We start from the raw sequence: 15,836 nt of genomic DNA on the forward strand, positions 1-15,836 counted from the left end.
CACAAGCAGCAAGCACATAGTGTGTGTTTGATTGGGTTTGGCATCCCTCTCTACATTTTCCTTAAAGTTCCACCATAATGTCGTTAGCCTTTTTGGAGACCCAGGACCAAACATGTCGTCTTTTCCAATAAAAATTCTTATATGTTAACAAAGACCAAAATGCATAACCTTAAAGCCTTTGTTGTGGAGGCTGGGGGGGGGAGGTGTCTGAACCCCGGAGGTATTGTTGTTTGACATTTGAACTATTTTGAACAAAATGACTATCTCAAAGTTTTGATCCATGCATTTGGGGAAAAAAGGGCATGGGGGCTGGTTGCCCTTCGATCACTTTTGACTCTTAACAAGGGACTAAAGCTTTCAATTTCTAATCGAATGAGCCTCCTCCTAAGTTTATACGGCCACCCCTTCTATAAAAACCTTATACGTTAACAATGAGCAACTTACATAACTTACACCCCTTGCCCTGGGGGCTGGAAACATAATTATGCTTCTAATTATAAAAATGGAGTTGGAATCGGGAAATTAACATGTATTGGCAATGAATAAATAAAATCAGCTCTGAAATAAAAATCATATATGTAATAGAAACTATGTCAGGACTGTTCATGTGCAGAGTTTTCCTTTGATAACTCTTGGTTTTTAAGTTGCTCCAATGCATTTGTCAAACCTTCTTTGAATTCAGGATTATTTGGATTAATTGTTGTTGCTAATTCAAGGTCTTTAACAGCTAGATCAAACCAACCTAAAAGAAAAAAGTGTATATAACACTGTTCCTGATACTGGTCAAGTAAATTTAATTTTTGGTTTGGGAGACTTAAGGGCAAGGAACGATGGGATAGAATCCAAAGGTTTTGACTGGGCTGCACAAAAGGTACACAAAGCAAACTTCGAGTATGAGATTGTGTTCAGCATGCTCAGTCTAAAAAGCCGAAAAGTGTACTTTTAAGCCACAAACTACCTTTTCTTGGGAGGAGGGGGATTGTTCAGACTAATACTCCTTAAATATATACCACTCCTGAAAGTAGATGGGCTAAGGGGCTATGCTTTAAAGCAACAATCAACATTTGCCCCTCCAAATTCATATTATTCCAAAAATGCAAAAATTTGAATAGGAATTCCCTTGATCAGTATAGTTTTTTCAAGAAAAAAAAATTCAAGATTCATTATTTTGTGCTACAATTTTTAAAAACAATTTTTTCAATTGTTTAGCAAGGTGTTCTGATGTTACTTTATACAGTATATTCAAAATTAAAATCAAATTTTTCCTGGCTTTGAAGTTTTACTTTGTCTGAATGTCAAAAGATCTATAAAAACTCACACAATTATTTCACGGAGACCACAAGCATTTCTGAGCTAAAAATCATTTGCAACATTTTTTCCCGTGACTATGTAAAGATTTATTTACCAATGCTTGCTGGAAAAAAAAAACAAAGGAGTATATTCCTTAACCTACAGAGAACAACAATAAGGAATTTAAGTAGCCACAAAGGCTGAAATGTTCCAAAAAAAGGATAAAACGAGTAAAAAGACGGCATTTTTTTTTTTACAAAAAACAAAAAAAAAAACAATAGACTACTCACCCAACAAAAAATTTCTTCAAACCTTTGCTTCTCCTGCTAACAATTGTCTAGTCTTGAAATAACTACTCCAATTATGCAATTATGTCAGAAGTTCAATCCTTTTCACTATTTAATTATATACCTTTCACTAGGCTAGTTAGAAGAATAAAAACATCAAAACTGAGAAACTTTCGTTTTGGGTGGAAGTCTCAACAATCAAACTCTCATCTAACCCTAGATTTTTCTGGACATCAGATGTATTTATCATTTTGAACCAAAGGGACAGAGAAATACTCAGTATTTCAGAAGCACAACTTCTGAAAAAAATTTATTACACACTCCTTAAATCTTTTTTGGAGGGCGAATCCCCTATCTCTTCCTTCCTGCATTCGGGTATGATTGCCCAATTAATTGTCCATATTCGCATTCTAGCTTGTATATTGTGAGTTTTTATGCTCGCATTGTTTGAAATTTTTAGTCATAAATACTTCATCAAAAATATTGAAAGTTTAGAGATATTTAAGCTTTACTTGGACATAAATTGTCAAATACGTGAGGGGGGCTGCTATTCCCTTGCCCCTATTTATGCAAAAGTTTCATCATATTACAGATGTTTATTGATGTTATGCTCTGAATGATGCATAACCCCAAATCTATCGTATACGGTCGCGAGGGGGGCTTGGGTATAGTGTCCCCAGAAGTGTAGTTAGGTTTTTCAGCACCAGTCGGCAATGTAAGTTTTTGTCCCTCGACCCTTAGCAACGTAACAGTACCTATCTCTCATTAAATATATGGCATAAATTGCGCCCAACAGATGTTGCCTCCTGGGGCAAATGTATTCCCTTGTCCCCTTCTTTTATAAATCTATTTATATCCATTTTTTTAATTTGTGTTCATTTTTGAATTTCGTAGTTTTGGGGTGTTGAAAATTCTGTTAGAGAGCTTTTAAATATCCAAACTTTACCATTTTTTATCAGTATCAAGCTGCTTTTGGGGAATATTTTCGCTCCTTTCCTGAAATTATGCAAATATACTCATGGTGATAATTTTTCATGAGATTTCCTTTACTGTAATATTGTTTTTTTTTAGAGTTTTGGTTGCCATCACCACAAGTTGCTCTCTACCAACAGTTAATTACTTTAAACTGATTGATCAACCTTCCAGCCAAGGTTGCCCGTAGAGAACCCTTGTTAAACTTATCAAAAATGAGTTCAGTCCATCTTATACAGAAAGAAATAATTGTCAAGAATATCTGCATGTCATTAACCATTTCATACCGAGAGCTATAAATTTTAAAGTAATTTTTCCCATTTCTAGGTTAGGCTACATTTTTATGAAGACTTAATCAAAAATGAAGCTTGTTTTTCTTTAAGCATGAACTGACATGGGTACAGGAATAGGATTGCAAACACGAAGTCTGTGTGACTCTCTAGTGCATCTAGCTTTTCAGGACCAGGCAAGCCAGTAAAATGTAGGCCTAAAAGTAGGGTGGGGGATCGAATTTAGCCACATGATTGTCTGATTAGCTTCAGTTACTAAATTACTACAATATATTTCATCTTGTCTTGTTAACGCTAGACTCATACAGTATGTAAAGCAAACGTATGAATTCAGATAATATATACAAATAGGCTACACTACCCATCCTATAGTTTATTGTTCCTCTGTTATACAATGCTTCTGATAACTTTGGTTGATATTTTAGTGCTGAACTGTAATCTTCAATTGCCTTGTAAAAATCAACTTGCATGTATCTGGTCCACCCTCTGTTGTTGTACAGTTGAGCTAACTTTAAAGATGTTTCATCTGATTCACTGTAATATAGATAAAAAATTATATGATTGCCATAAGCGCAGACAGGTCTAAAGGAGATCCTAGACGGTTAATCATTTTGATCAAAAGCTTCTGTCAATCGATTGACTCAAGCATGATTGACCGTCTAGGAACCTGTTTGACGCTTGAGTCAAGCGTTGACGGTGATTGATAGAAATTTTGAATGACTCAATCATTTTGATCAAAAGCAGTCTGTTAGATTAGCTTTAGTCAATATTGAAGGTTGGTTAAAGCACACGTCAATCGATTTGCGAAAACTTTTGATCAAAATGATTGACTGTCTAGGGCCTCCTTAAACTAAGAATGGGGCAAGGAAGATGTCCAGGAATAAAAGTGAACTTTTAGTCTTCTTTTTCAATTTTTTTCAGTGGATCCTTGAAACCTATTAGGGACCTTCCCACGTGCACACACACACACACACCGTATCTCGAGACACTAGGGGAGTATCTGCAGGATGTCCAATATTCATATATAGTAAACAAAGCTACTAAATTAAATATAGTCTGTTCTTGCAGGTTGAAAACATAGACATCACAAAAGAATGTCATAAAATAGGCAACAAGTTCACATAAAGGTAATAGAAGTTGTGATTATTTACTGCACTAACAATATATCTCAGCAAAATAAATTCATTGAATTTTAACTTGTATTTTATTTAGACTACTAATTTGCAAATGTGTACATAGACAGAGAGGGGTCAATGGACCCTATAATCTAATGACGTTTTCTGTTTATCCCCCCCCCCCCCCCCAAAAAAAAAAATTGGCCCCAAGAAATAAATTTTTTATGTTTGTTCCAGGTGTAGCACATGGAGTGTATATTGCAATAGAATACATTTTGATGTTTTTGTTGTCGTTTTTTGGTGCTATGATATTTATGTTGGATTCCTTCATTGTGTTTTATGACACTTTCACTTTTTCAAGGTTTTTTTTTCTAACCTTGTATTGTTTCTTATGTTTTTACTAGAATTACAAAATCCTGCTTTTGGGATTTAAAAATATATTAACGTAAACGGTATCCTGCTAGGAGCCAGTTTTAGTCTTCAATTAATTTGAATTCGTTTCATAATGATGTTAGAGATGCTTCATTGAAGTGCAGATAATTTTAATCAATAAATCGTGTTGTTCAAATAGCTCGATTCAAGTCCTGACCTGAATTAAGCCCTGAATTTAAGTCCATTTTCACTAGTTTATGTCTTACAACGCCCTCCACTGTCAACTTATAAGAAAGGGTGTTCAGGGTTTATTTTCCTCTGTTGGCTTGCAAGTTATGGGGCAAGTTTTTGGCTGGTAGAGCTTCTGAATGATTCTAGTACATAGGCTCCTTCTAGAACCCTAGCACAAATATTCTCATATCTACTTGAAACTTATGGGACGGAAACCTTAAGTTAAAGGGACACATTTTTCATACGTGTACACCCACTTTTCACCCCCCCCCCCTTCTCCAATACTAACAACGCCGGTTTTCGATTAATATTTCTGTACAAAAATTATATTTTTATCTCTACACATAAGCTTGTTTTTGCTGAAAACAGGGTTAATAATTTCTTTTTTTACGATATATAATTCCTTATCATGTCTTCAGTAAAAAATAAATTAATATTTTCACCTACCTTCTGTACAGCAGTACCCAGTTAAATTAACATTGGAAATTATGAGTAGCCTACTTCAGGGAACCCCCAATATTTTAAAGTTTTAAGCCTGCTTACGCCTTCACCAAAAAAAAAAAAAAACAGAACTATAAAATTTTATTGAGGAAGTCTATTTGACTTTAGCCATGTCCCCACTGAATTTTGAAGTGGACCAAGTCTCAAATTTAGACTTGGTCCAATGGTATTCAACCTGAATTTCAAAGGTATCCCGCAGAAGCCTATGTTTTTATTTGTGATTGGAGCTCCTTATGATTGTACTGGATATTCAGAGGCATAAAAAGGTCCCATGGAATCTCCAAGCAGCAACCAATCCCTCCCCCTTCCAATTGTAACAACGCTGTTTCTTTATTGATTATCTCTGCAACAATTGAATTTTCATCGCAACATAGATACTTTTTTTCTAGGAAATTGGGCTTAGAATTTTATTTATTTTTTATTGTAAAATAATTACTCATCATACTTTCATCAAATAAATATTTTCATTAACATGATATGTTAAATATTAAATTCAAAGAAAATATCCTTAAAAAGTAGAATGCTTTGAAAAGCCTAAACTAGATGTTTTTTGCCTATGTTCAAGGATATACATGCGATGGGGATTAGGATGACCTTTCAAAAATCATGCAGTCTTTCATTCCATATGATTAGAAATCGCCCTCTACATCCATTCCAAGTTAATTGGTACTAAGGTCATTAAAAAATTACATTGCGCAGGCTACAAGTGATAAATGATTTCTACTGAATATTCTAATTTTGCTTGAAATTTCAGTTGTCATCTAACATTTAGTTTCATAAGCTGAAAAGCTAAAAAGACCCACACAAATTTGTTCAGTTATAACATAATAAGACAATGTTAATAGAAATTCATAGAGAAACTAACTCGTTATCCTTGTCACTCTAATCTTTAGGGAGTATGAGAAGGTGGTAGTCCCATTTTTTATTTGTAGGAGTTTTTGTTTGCTTAAAGCTTAGCTTAATCTTTTATTTCATTTGTTCATTCTTAGTAATTTCTGTTTGTTTCAAGATTGACGCATTTTGTGATTTTATTTCTTCTCATTTTGGTTGAAATAGTTCTCTTTTCTTTGAAAAATGAAACTTTGAACAAATTAAATTGCTGAAATAGTACATAGCTAGCATAAGCATGTCAACAACAAAAGAAATCCAAATGCAATATAGGCTAAGAAGAATCTAAAGAATGGATAAAAACATATAGGCTGCTATTCAATAAAAAATGGGTATAAAATTGGGTAGATAAATTAAGAATTTTAAAAAATCACAAAAGATATTATCTGTTACTATTAAAGCTCGTAATAAAATAAGGCACAAATAAAAAGTCTCTGTGTCTCATTTTTAATATAACTGGGCTAGACTCTAGTTCCAGTCTCACAGCTCTTTGTATTGTGCTCTCATAGCTCTATGCATCTTGTATTGGGGTGGGTTGAGGGATTTTCATCCCTCACTGGAACTCTGGAACCTGGAACTAGACTCTAGTTCCAGTCTCACAGTTCTTTGTATTGTGCTCTCATAGCTCTCTGCATCTTGTATTGGGGTGGGTTGAGGGATTTTCATCCCTCACTGGAACTCTGGAACCTGGAACTAGACTCTAGTTCCAGTCTCGCAGCTCTTTGTATTGTGCTCTCATAGCTCTCTGCATCTTGTATTGGGGTGGGTTGAGGGATTTTCAAGAAAACAATAGAAAGGATGTGGATAGAAGTTTGACCTAAGATATTGTTAGTCATAAAATCACATTTTTTAGTGATGTTTGTTGACTCTTGTCAAACCATCGTTGCAAATCGAGGAAGCATAATCATGCTTGGTACTCTAAGCATAATTTTGAAAGCTTGTTTTTGACTAGGTTTAAGTTCTGGTCTTTAGTTAGCAAATGATGTCGCAAAGGATCTATGGGTAACTTAGTGAATTTAGTAAATGGGTAACAGTAAATAAAGTAACAGTAACTAGTAAAAAAATAAAGTAAAGTAATAGTACATTACTTCTACATTCTGGAATGCAGTAGTAACCTTTTTAAGATTTTAAAAAGATTTCCAATGAACTACCTGGTTTAATCAGGTGGAAATTGGGCATTTCCTAGATGAGGTCAACTTACAGTTACCATGGTTAGTAACTGTGAAAAGGTTTTGACTTCTAGCTAAAAAATTCTTTCGGGTTTCCAAAATTGGGTATTTTTACCCTGGCATTTGTTCAGACAATCAGTCATGTTTAAGCAATACCTCAGTATGTCATGCAAGTCCAAACCTATTTTCACTGTATGATCTTTTGATCAGTATAATTAAATTCATTGAACAGATGAGAAATTGCACTGTTTTTCTGTTGTAACTTTAGCAAAAAAAAATAATCGGTCATTTTGGCTTGAATCTGTTTTTCTAGGACTTAGGGATTTATGGAGGGGGCCTTAGGGTCCCCCGACATCTAAGATTTTTTTTTGAATTTTTGGAGAAATTTTATTCAAATAATCCAATGAAATTTTGTATTCTTTTTTGTTTACTTCCCCTCCCCTGAAAAATTCCCATTACTGACTGCCCCCTGCAGTAAAAACTGGTGTACATGCCTGCTAGTACTTGTGGCTTTGAAAACAAATTCTACAGATTTAAGCAGGATATATTGCCATGTTTTGGATTAGTGGTTATATCAGTAATTTAAGCTAAGAGGGTTATTTGCAACAAGCCATATCATAACTGCAAAAGGGTTAAGTTAAAAAAAAAAAACTGAGAGCAAAGCTGGCTTAAAAGATGAAATTGGAAGTTTTATTTAAGCCATGAGGTTAATAATTTGAATTTAGTGCTGAAAAGGACTAGCCAGAAACACTTTCCACTAGCAGGGTGGATTTCCTCTCCAAGTCTTGCCAAATCTTGTCTTCTCATAAAAAATGGTCTGGCAGCTTCCTGCTAGTCACGATTAAGGAAAACAAACAATGAAATTCTAAACTAGCATTGCTGTCCAGCTTGTTGCATATAACACCCTCAATCTAAGCAAACAAATGTGACAATTTGAATTTTTGTTGTTTTTTTTTTTTTAAACAATGAAACTTTGAATAAAACTGGAAGCACCTATTAAAGTCAATTAAATAAAGTTTTTCAGATTAGAATGAAGTAAAAAAAAAAAAATGTCGAAGTCAGGGGCGTCACGGTGGGATGCCCCCACCCCAATGCTTTCAGCTAGTTAACAGTGCGGAATAGTGGCACAAAGCAGTGCTATTTTACTGGCTCAATTTTTTCTTATTAGCTAAATTGGGCAATAGAAATAAATGATGTAAAATCAGTGAAAGACGATCAGTCTCAATTGGTAAAAAATACAATAATTTAACAGCAACATTTTCAAATCAGTCAGTAAAAATAGCCAGCTAGCTGGCAAAAACTATTCGCTCCCTTTGCCCCTCCAAAGATTTTGGCTAGGAAATGCTTTGGATATAGGGGACGCTTATCCTGGGAATTTTTCTACAATTGTACCTGTATTTTTGGGCAGGAGTAGCAAAATTGTAAATGATGGGCTTTTCACTGTCTTGGAAAATAGGTGAGTTAGTTCAATAAAGACTTTCAAGAATGGATCCAGAGTCTAAATTATGCCGAAGGAAGATCTTTTAAAGTACTTCTTTCTAGTCGATCCACTTCCAAGGGGAATGGGCACTAATCTTTGATAGAATTTGGAAAACTATGAGCTATCAAAGTTAATATTCCAGAGATATATTTACAGCTCAAATGAGACCCCCAGAGTGTCCTCAGAATTACACCTTTGCTGAATCCTGATGTATAACACATTAAGGTTTTGTAGATATGTGTAAATCTGAAACAAAACAAAAAATATGATATAAAATCCTTTTTCAGTCATTGTAATTTCAAAACTTTGAGTCACAAAAGGTGGCTTCAAAATGAAATTAAGTACACAATTTTTTTTGGCGAAACTTGAGACATGGGTAAATTTGAAGTTCTTTTCGTTATTTAGTGATGTAGATGGCTAATATACCACTAGATGCAAATGTTTTCCCCTTTCCAAACATTAATTGTTTCCTTTGTAAATTTCATTTTGAGCCCTTAAAGTGACACATTGTTTCTTATTAGAAAAGGTTGTTAAAAATTCTAAAAGCTACCTAAAAACAATCATAAATACTTATCTCATTCTTGAAAGCGCTTTACTTCAGTTTACCCTCCGCCGCCCTTTCCCTCCCTTAATGATATAGTCAAACTATATTTCTCAGTTACATGACATAGTAAATTGGTGGGTAGAAAAGAATTTTTCAATTTTTAAAATAAAAACAGCGTAAATATTTATAGTGGGTTGTATTTTTATCCACTAGTAAAAAGGGGATTAAGTGATGCAATGCGCTTATGTTACAGAAATAAGTAAGCATTTAAGATTGTTTTAAAGTAGTTTTCAGAATTTTTAGTAACCACTTTGGTAGTCATAAGGAACTATCTGTCACTTTAAGGATCTTTCTGGACTTCATGTAAAATTTGCAAAGAAGCAATTGATATATTTGGAAAGAAAAAAAAGATGTATCAAGTGGTGAATTCATAGCTAAATAATGGGAAAACCTCAACATTTACCCATAAAGGTTATCTACAATCTTCTAAACTTTTGAAATAGGGGAATAGCAGAGATAGAAGCTTAATAATCTTCCTGGGGCATAATTTAGGCTCCGGATACCAACATGAGAATTCCCTTCTCCTAAATCAGCTGTTTTCTGAGAAGGTCTAACTCAGCAGATAGCAAAAACCACAGGATCTAGAATTTTCCGTTTTTGGTAATGACAAATTACTAATTTTCTCAATAGAATAAAAGTTATAAATCTGTCAAAACACATACACACACCCCTGATAGTCACAGATATAGCCCTAATAGTGTATTTCTTCTCCATTATTTCAATCTAGTTATATGCCAATGTTTATTTGTTAAAATGGGTTTTTCTGCAGTCTGAACTCTATTTTTGTCTGTGGTTGAGTGCAATATTGATCAAAATATTGTTTGAAGTGGTTTTAAGAAGGAAATAACAATGGAAGGAAATATAATAATATGGTTGCTACAAACATACTACATTATTATAAAGGAAGAATTTATTGTTTTGTATTGAACTAGCATTCCCACTTTCCAGAAGGAAACACTATAAAATTCCAAAAATCACTTTAAAACATTCTAAAATACTTACAATACTAATATCATCCATTATTGTATACCAATAAGTTAGTCCACTCCAACCACTAGCTCTCCTAGGGAGAAATAGGGCCTGATAAGCTCGAGTACTCCAAGCCAAAGTTGGGACCTCGTAGCTATGATTCACACTCCCGTCCCTAGTGGGGCTAGAGGAGAGCCCAAAATTGCACCTCATCGCGTTGGAGGGTGAAACGTTATGCTGGTTGCCTAGTCTGACCGGCAGAAAGGCTAACGAAACAGGGCGCCACAAGTTTGGGGAGCTGCTGGTCAAGAAAATTCCCATGAAACATCAATGAATACAGAAGATTCAGATATAGCGATCAATGCTACAGCGTCCGTGGTAGTCGACGCGGATCAGGTTCGGATGATGCCTCATTCTAGAAGTGGGCTAATCATCCCCACCAAAGAACTTAAAGTTGGTTCTTGGAATGTAAGAAGTTGCAAGGCCGAGTCAACTCAGATGCTCCTTGCTAATGAAATGAAAAAATATGGTCTCTATATTCGTTGCCTTTCTGAGACTAGATTGAACGACATACTGACGAAATCAATTGATCTCACGGATTCAGAAACATTTAAATTTTACAACTTTGGACTAACTGATAGGAGTATTCTCCACGTAGTCAGATTACTTCTGGACCGAATTGCTGCTTCATCTATTGTCTCTTTGCAACACGCTTCAGCAAGAATCTCTACCCTGAGTGTTAAAAGCTAGATTAATAATGTGATTATTTTGTCCGTCTGTGTGCACTATCAGAGATAGCCCTGATGATGCCAAAGATACATTCTACTTTGAGCTGCAGAGAGCACTCGACTCTGTCCCAGGACCCGACATACTGTTTGTCACTGGTGACTTTAACGCAAGGGTTGGTAAACCAGATGCAAACACCGAAGGAGTTGTTAGACGCCATAAATTTGGAGATAGACGCTCCAAGGGCGAGAGGTTGCTCAAGCTCGCAGATTAAAGTAACCTATGTCTGTTTAACACACTGTCCAAGAACACAAAGAAGAACTTTACGACCTGGAAATACAATAATGGGCTTATCAAAGCCAAGATTAACCACTTCTTAGTCAGCAAACGCTGGAGGAACTGATGTCTGGATGCAAGAGTCTACAGAGGCGCAGATACAGGCTCAACAAACGGCTCCGATCACTTTCTTCTCATCTGTAAATTCATTCAAAGACTAAGCACCCAAAAAAATAAGATAAAAACCAATCGGTTTGATGTATCAAAACTACTCAGTCCACAGATCAAGGCTGATTTCGAGCTACAGTTTAACAACCGATTTTAGGCCCTTACCGACTACACTGACATCGAAGCCTGATGGTTCAAGCTGAAAGTCCTGACACAAGAGGTTGCTGAACAGGTTCTTGGTCATACCAAGAGGAAACAACGGCTCTGGTTCTCGGACAAAACAATTAAACTAGTGGAAAAGAAACGACCCCTTCTCAGTGGCCCTAAAGAAGCCCTAAAAAATGCTCGCAAGCTGGCACAGCAGTCGGCTCGTTGCGACAGGGAGAAATACTGGTCACAACTGGCTTCTGATATGCAACAAGCAGCAGAATCGCATAACCTAAGGAAAACATTCAAACTACTGAGGGAAGCGACTGGCAAGTCACCCATCTCCACGGACTCCCTGAAAGACAAAACGGGCAACCTTATACAGACAGGAAAAGACCTCATTGAGAGGTGGAAAGAACATTTCTCCGAGCTCCTTAATCCCACAAAAGCTCCGTGTGATCTACCTGATTTCCAGAGTGTACCAAAGGAGCCCTACCAGATAGATCTACAGCCACCGTCATTTGCTAATGTTTTGTGGACACTGAAAAACATGAAAAATAACAAAACCCCCGGAGAGGATGGCATCTCTGCAGAGATGTATAAGTTATCCCCCACACTATTATGTCAACTGAGAGACTTGCTAGTTGAAGTATGGACGACAAAGAAATTCCCAAAAGATTGGAAACTCTCAGTACTTACACCGGTATTTAAAAAGGGAAACAATGCAGTCTGCTTGAACTACCGAGGTATATCACTAATAGGCCACGCCATGAAGGTCTTTTGCATAATCGTCCTCAATCGTTTTAAGGACGCCTGACACAAGTTGACAAGACCAGAACAAGCGGGTTTCAGACCTGGCAAGGGCTGCCAAGAACATATTCTTACCCTCCACCTCATCCTACAGCAGACGCCAAATGGAGGTGCAGAAGCTGACGTTAGAGCTCGAATAGGAAATGCATGGGGTGTCTTCACAAGCATTAAGAAGTCACTCTGGAATAGACATGAAATTAGCATCAAAACGAAGATGAACGTCTACAAGGCAACTGTTCAATCGATTATGTTGTATGCCTGTGAAACTTGGCCTTTAAAGGCCAAAGAAGCACGTTCACTAGAAGTATTCGACCATCGCTGCATGAGACACATACTACGGGTCTGCCGATGGTTTCATATCTCAAACGCTGAGGTTCGAAGGCGTTGTGCCCAGAAGGCCCCCTCTCGGTAATCATAAAACAACGACGACTGAAATTCTTGGGACACACACTACGACGACCAGCTGGAACTATATCCCGTGATATCCTTACCAGCGACCCTCTTCCAACTTGGAAATGGAGACCAGGCGGCCAAAGGAAGAATCTCTGGCAGACATTCAAGAATGACCTGGATCCTTGGGGTGGCTTCTGACAACACAGACGTTGTTGGGATAAAAACTGGCTGAAGATTGCAGAAGAGGCTGCTTCTGACCGATCGTGTTGGACTACGTCAGTCATCCCATTGTCCATTGGTGCCGGGCAGGATGGATCATCGTCTGGTTCCTGCTGAAAGTAAAGTAAATAAAATCTACCCCTGCCCCCTTAATTGTCAAATATATACCCTGAAATGTATAAAGTAAGGGGAAGGCGTCAGGACATTGACACGTCAGGACCACTGCCGTCAGGACATCGACAAAATCCGTCATAACATGGACAAAAAATCCGTCAGAACCACTAACCGTCAGGACATCGACACGTCAGGACATGGACAAAATCCGTCATAACATCTAAAATTTTAAAACTTGACTGTTTTAGGGTTTGGGGGGAAAGGCACCTAGGTTAGGTTACGTATTTAATATATGCTATGCTTTACCCCCACCCCCTGATGTGCTAATATATAGCCAAAATTTGTTTCTAAACTATTACACTTATTACTATTATATAAACTTATAAGTTTTCTTATAAGTCCTGACAGATTTTTTTGATGTTATGACTATCAACGTTCTGATGGGTAGCGATTGTGACTGTCGACGTCCTGACGTGTTGATGCTATGACTGTGAACGTTCTGACGGTTAGTGGTTCTGACGGATTTTCCTTGTCGACGAAATGACGTTCAGTGATTGTGATGGTTAGATGAAATGGTAGCACCCCTATAGTAAGTAAGTTTTATTGTGTTAAAAATCCTTGTGCCATGGCAATACAAAACAAAAAAAGAAAATTGACTTGTAGATAATTGCTTTTACATAACATAAACAAAGAAAAACACAAATCATAAAATCTACTTCTGTGTTCCATTGCCAACCTGAGAAATCATCCTAAATTTTTTAACACTGGCAAAACATTCATCCCTCGTCACATTCATCAGCCATCTCTCATCAAACTTATGCTTTCCATACACTTTGTGTGTGATACACTCCATATTCCAGACACTTCAAATAAATTTTCTATATATGACTTTTCTTCAAATTGATTTAACAGCAAACAAGCAATACAACTGCAAATTCAGTGCATGGGAATTTCATTGCATATATACTATTGTATGCACCTTAGGGAACAATATTAGAAATTACTTTAGGAGACAAGGGCACCATAAGCCCAATGTCTTCTTTATGCTTTTTTTAATATAGGCCTAATAACTATTTAACTCACTGATCTAATATGGCATCCCTTTAAAGGACCCCATAGCAACATATAATTCCTTATTTTTGGCACAAGAAATGGGTTAAAAAAGTGGGGGAAAATATACCTAACAATTGTAAATCAATTCTTTCCAAGTCATATATTCAACAGACAGATAAAAAATGATCAAATTCAATAAACTTAATATTTAATAAATCATTCCATATGCCCTTCTGGGCAAAATTCAGCAATGCTTTGTTTTCTTTGTAGATGTTCTTTTTTTATTTTTTTACCCATGAAAACCATTAGACCTATATCTGATTGTAACAGAATTTCAGATAAGCTGGATATCAAATATTATTTAAATGTATTTTTGAATGCAGATAACAATGAAAGTAAGCATGATCAATAAAAACATGCTGCATATTATGAATTTTGAGTAAATGTTATGAAGATTCTATAACTGACAAAGGGACATAGTGAACACACTACTTGCTTCCTTTCTTTATGCTCTTTTCAAACTGTTAGTCAATTCATTCTCTCCCAATGGTCCCATATATAGCCTTAGTAATGTGTTTCTCTATTACAATAATGTAGTAATAAATTATAGCTTTTATACAGAACCTGTTATCTTCTCAGTCTGCAATTTATCTCCAGGTTTGATTGAGTGTGTAATTTGCCAAAGCATTATTTGAAATGATTCAAAAAAGTGTAAAATAATGGAAGAAAAAGTGATAATTTGATTGATAAAAATATCCTGCATACTATAAAGTTAGAACTTCATTGTTTTCTTTTAGTTTTTTTTATTCCTTGGGCTATAAATTGATTCATCCAGAGAGGTGGAGTGCCTTTGTGTTTGAATTCCTTATACTATTTGGAAAGAGCATAAAAAAGGAATTGAGTAGTATGTTCATCTTGTTTGTATTTACCAAAGTTTGTTGTTTAAGTGTATTTTTAGTCTTGTATAAACCTATATGTTAGGGATATATATGTGGGATCATAAGGGGGGGGGGGAAGATATGCAAGCGAAATGCTATTTATCTTTGAAAAGAGTATGTAAAAAGACATTAGGTAATGTTTTCACACTACCAAGTGGGACTGCTGCAGTAATACTCATGGTTTTAGTGTTTCCGGTAAGTTTGCTATATTGGGCTATATCTGGAACCATTAGTTTGGGTGGGTGCATTGTCAAAAAAGCTACCATGATCTTTGGAAAAAGCAAAAAATAAAGAATCTAGTGGTGCTACTTTATTTTGATGTGTCCTTCAGAAGAGTGGTAACTGCACTGTTATCCTGTTTTTTTTTCTTTGGTTGTTCAGCCTGTAAATTAGGCAGTTTTGATAAACTGGCAGTCTCACCTTAGAAGTCTTTCCATTGATTTGATCTCCTCTGTTAACTGTTTTTCTTGGCATTCAAAGTCATAATTATTAGAGTTGGATAACATTAGTCTAAATTGTCTCTTTGAGCTTATTTTTAGTTCTTCAGGTACTTTTTTGAAATTGTTTAATAAGTGGTTTATTTTCAATCCCATAAGTACAATTTTTGTGGCCGACTTTTTCTATTTGAATAGGTTTCTACGCTGTCATCTATTTAATAAATTTCTAGGTGGCACTATATTTAGCTAGGATGAAAGTGAAAATGTCATTTGAGGCCTTTTTTTATTCTCTTTTATAATGCAATAATCGCTTCTGTCGCAAATTGCATCTTGAGCCCTTAAAGGGGCCCAAAGCTATTTTGTAGCCACAGAAAGAAGTTATCAACA

The 15,836-nt window shown here is 35.9% G+C and overlaps 2 protein-coding genes across 4 annotated transcripts in view; one reads left to right on the forward strand and one right to left on the reverse strand.

The window, feature by feature from the left end:
- Positions 1-15,836, forward strand: part of LOC148951023 (uncharacterized) — a 115,099-nt gene that overhangs the window by 38,287 nt on the left and 60,976 nt on the right. For all 3 annotated transcript variants that reach the window (XR_016141891.1, XR_016141890.1, XM_089090564.1), the window contains exon 2: positions 3,908-3,966. The gene's annotated coding sequence lies outside the window, so the exon portion shown is untranslated. The remainder of the gene's footprint in view (positions 1-3,907; positions 3,967-15,836) is intronic.
- LOC148951024 (uncharacterized) lies at positions 521-15,619 on the reverse strand. Its single transcript, XM_089090565.1, has 3 exons — positions 15,433-15,619; positions 3,201-3,373; positions 521-742 (listed from the first exon to the last, which is right to left on the reverse strand). Exons 1-3 carry the CDS (start codon positions 15,603-15,605, stop codon positions 594-596), a joined length of 495 nt encoding a protein of 164 aa, XP_088946691.1. The 5' UTR covers positions 15,606-15,619; the 3' UTR covers positions 521-593.

Source organism: Artemia sp. Qi Xiang Cuo, chromosome 6, assembly GCF_049724085.1.
Source record: "Artemia sp. Qi Xiang Cuo chromosome 6, ASM4972408v1, whole genome shotgun sequence".
In the NCBI taxonomy this organism is placed as follows: domain Eukaryota; kingdom Metazoa; phylum Arthropoda; class Branchiopoda; order Anostraca; family Artemiidae; genus Artemia; species Artemia sp. Qi Xiang Cuo.

Coding starts and splice junctions, on each gene's coding strand:
- LOC148951024 (XM_089090565.1), bottom strand. CDS start 15,605: ATGGGATTGAAAATAAACCACTTATTAAACAATTTCAAAAAAGTACCT. Junction 3,374..15,432: donor TCAATGGAAAGACTTCTAAG/GTGAGACTGCCA, acceptor TCTATATTACAG/TGAATCAGATGAAACATCTT. Junction 743..3,200: donor AACAATAAACTATAGGATGG/GTAGTGTAGCCT, acceptor TTTTTCTTTTAG/GTTGGTTTGATCTAGCTGTT.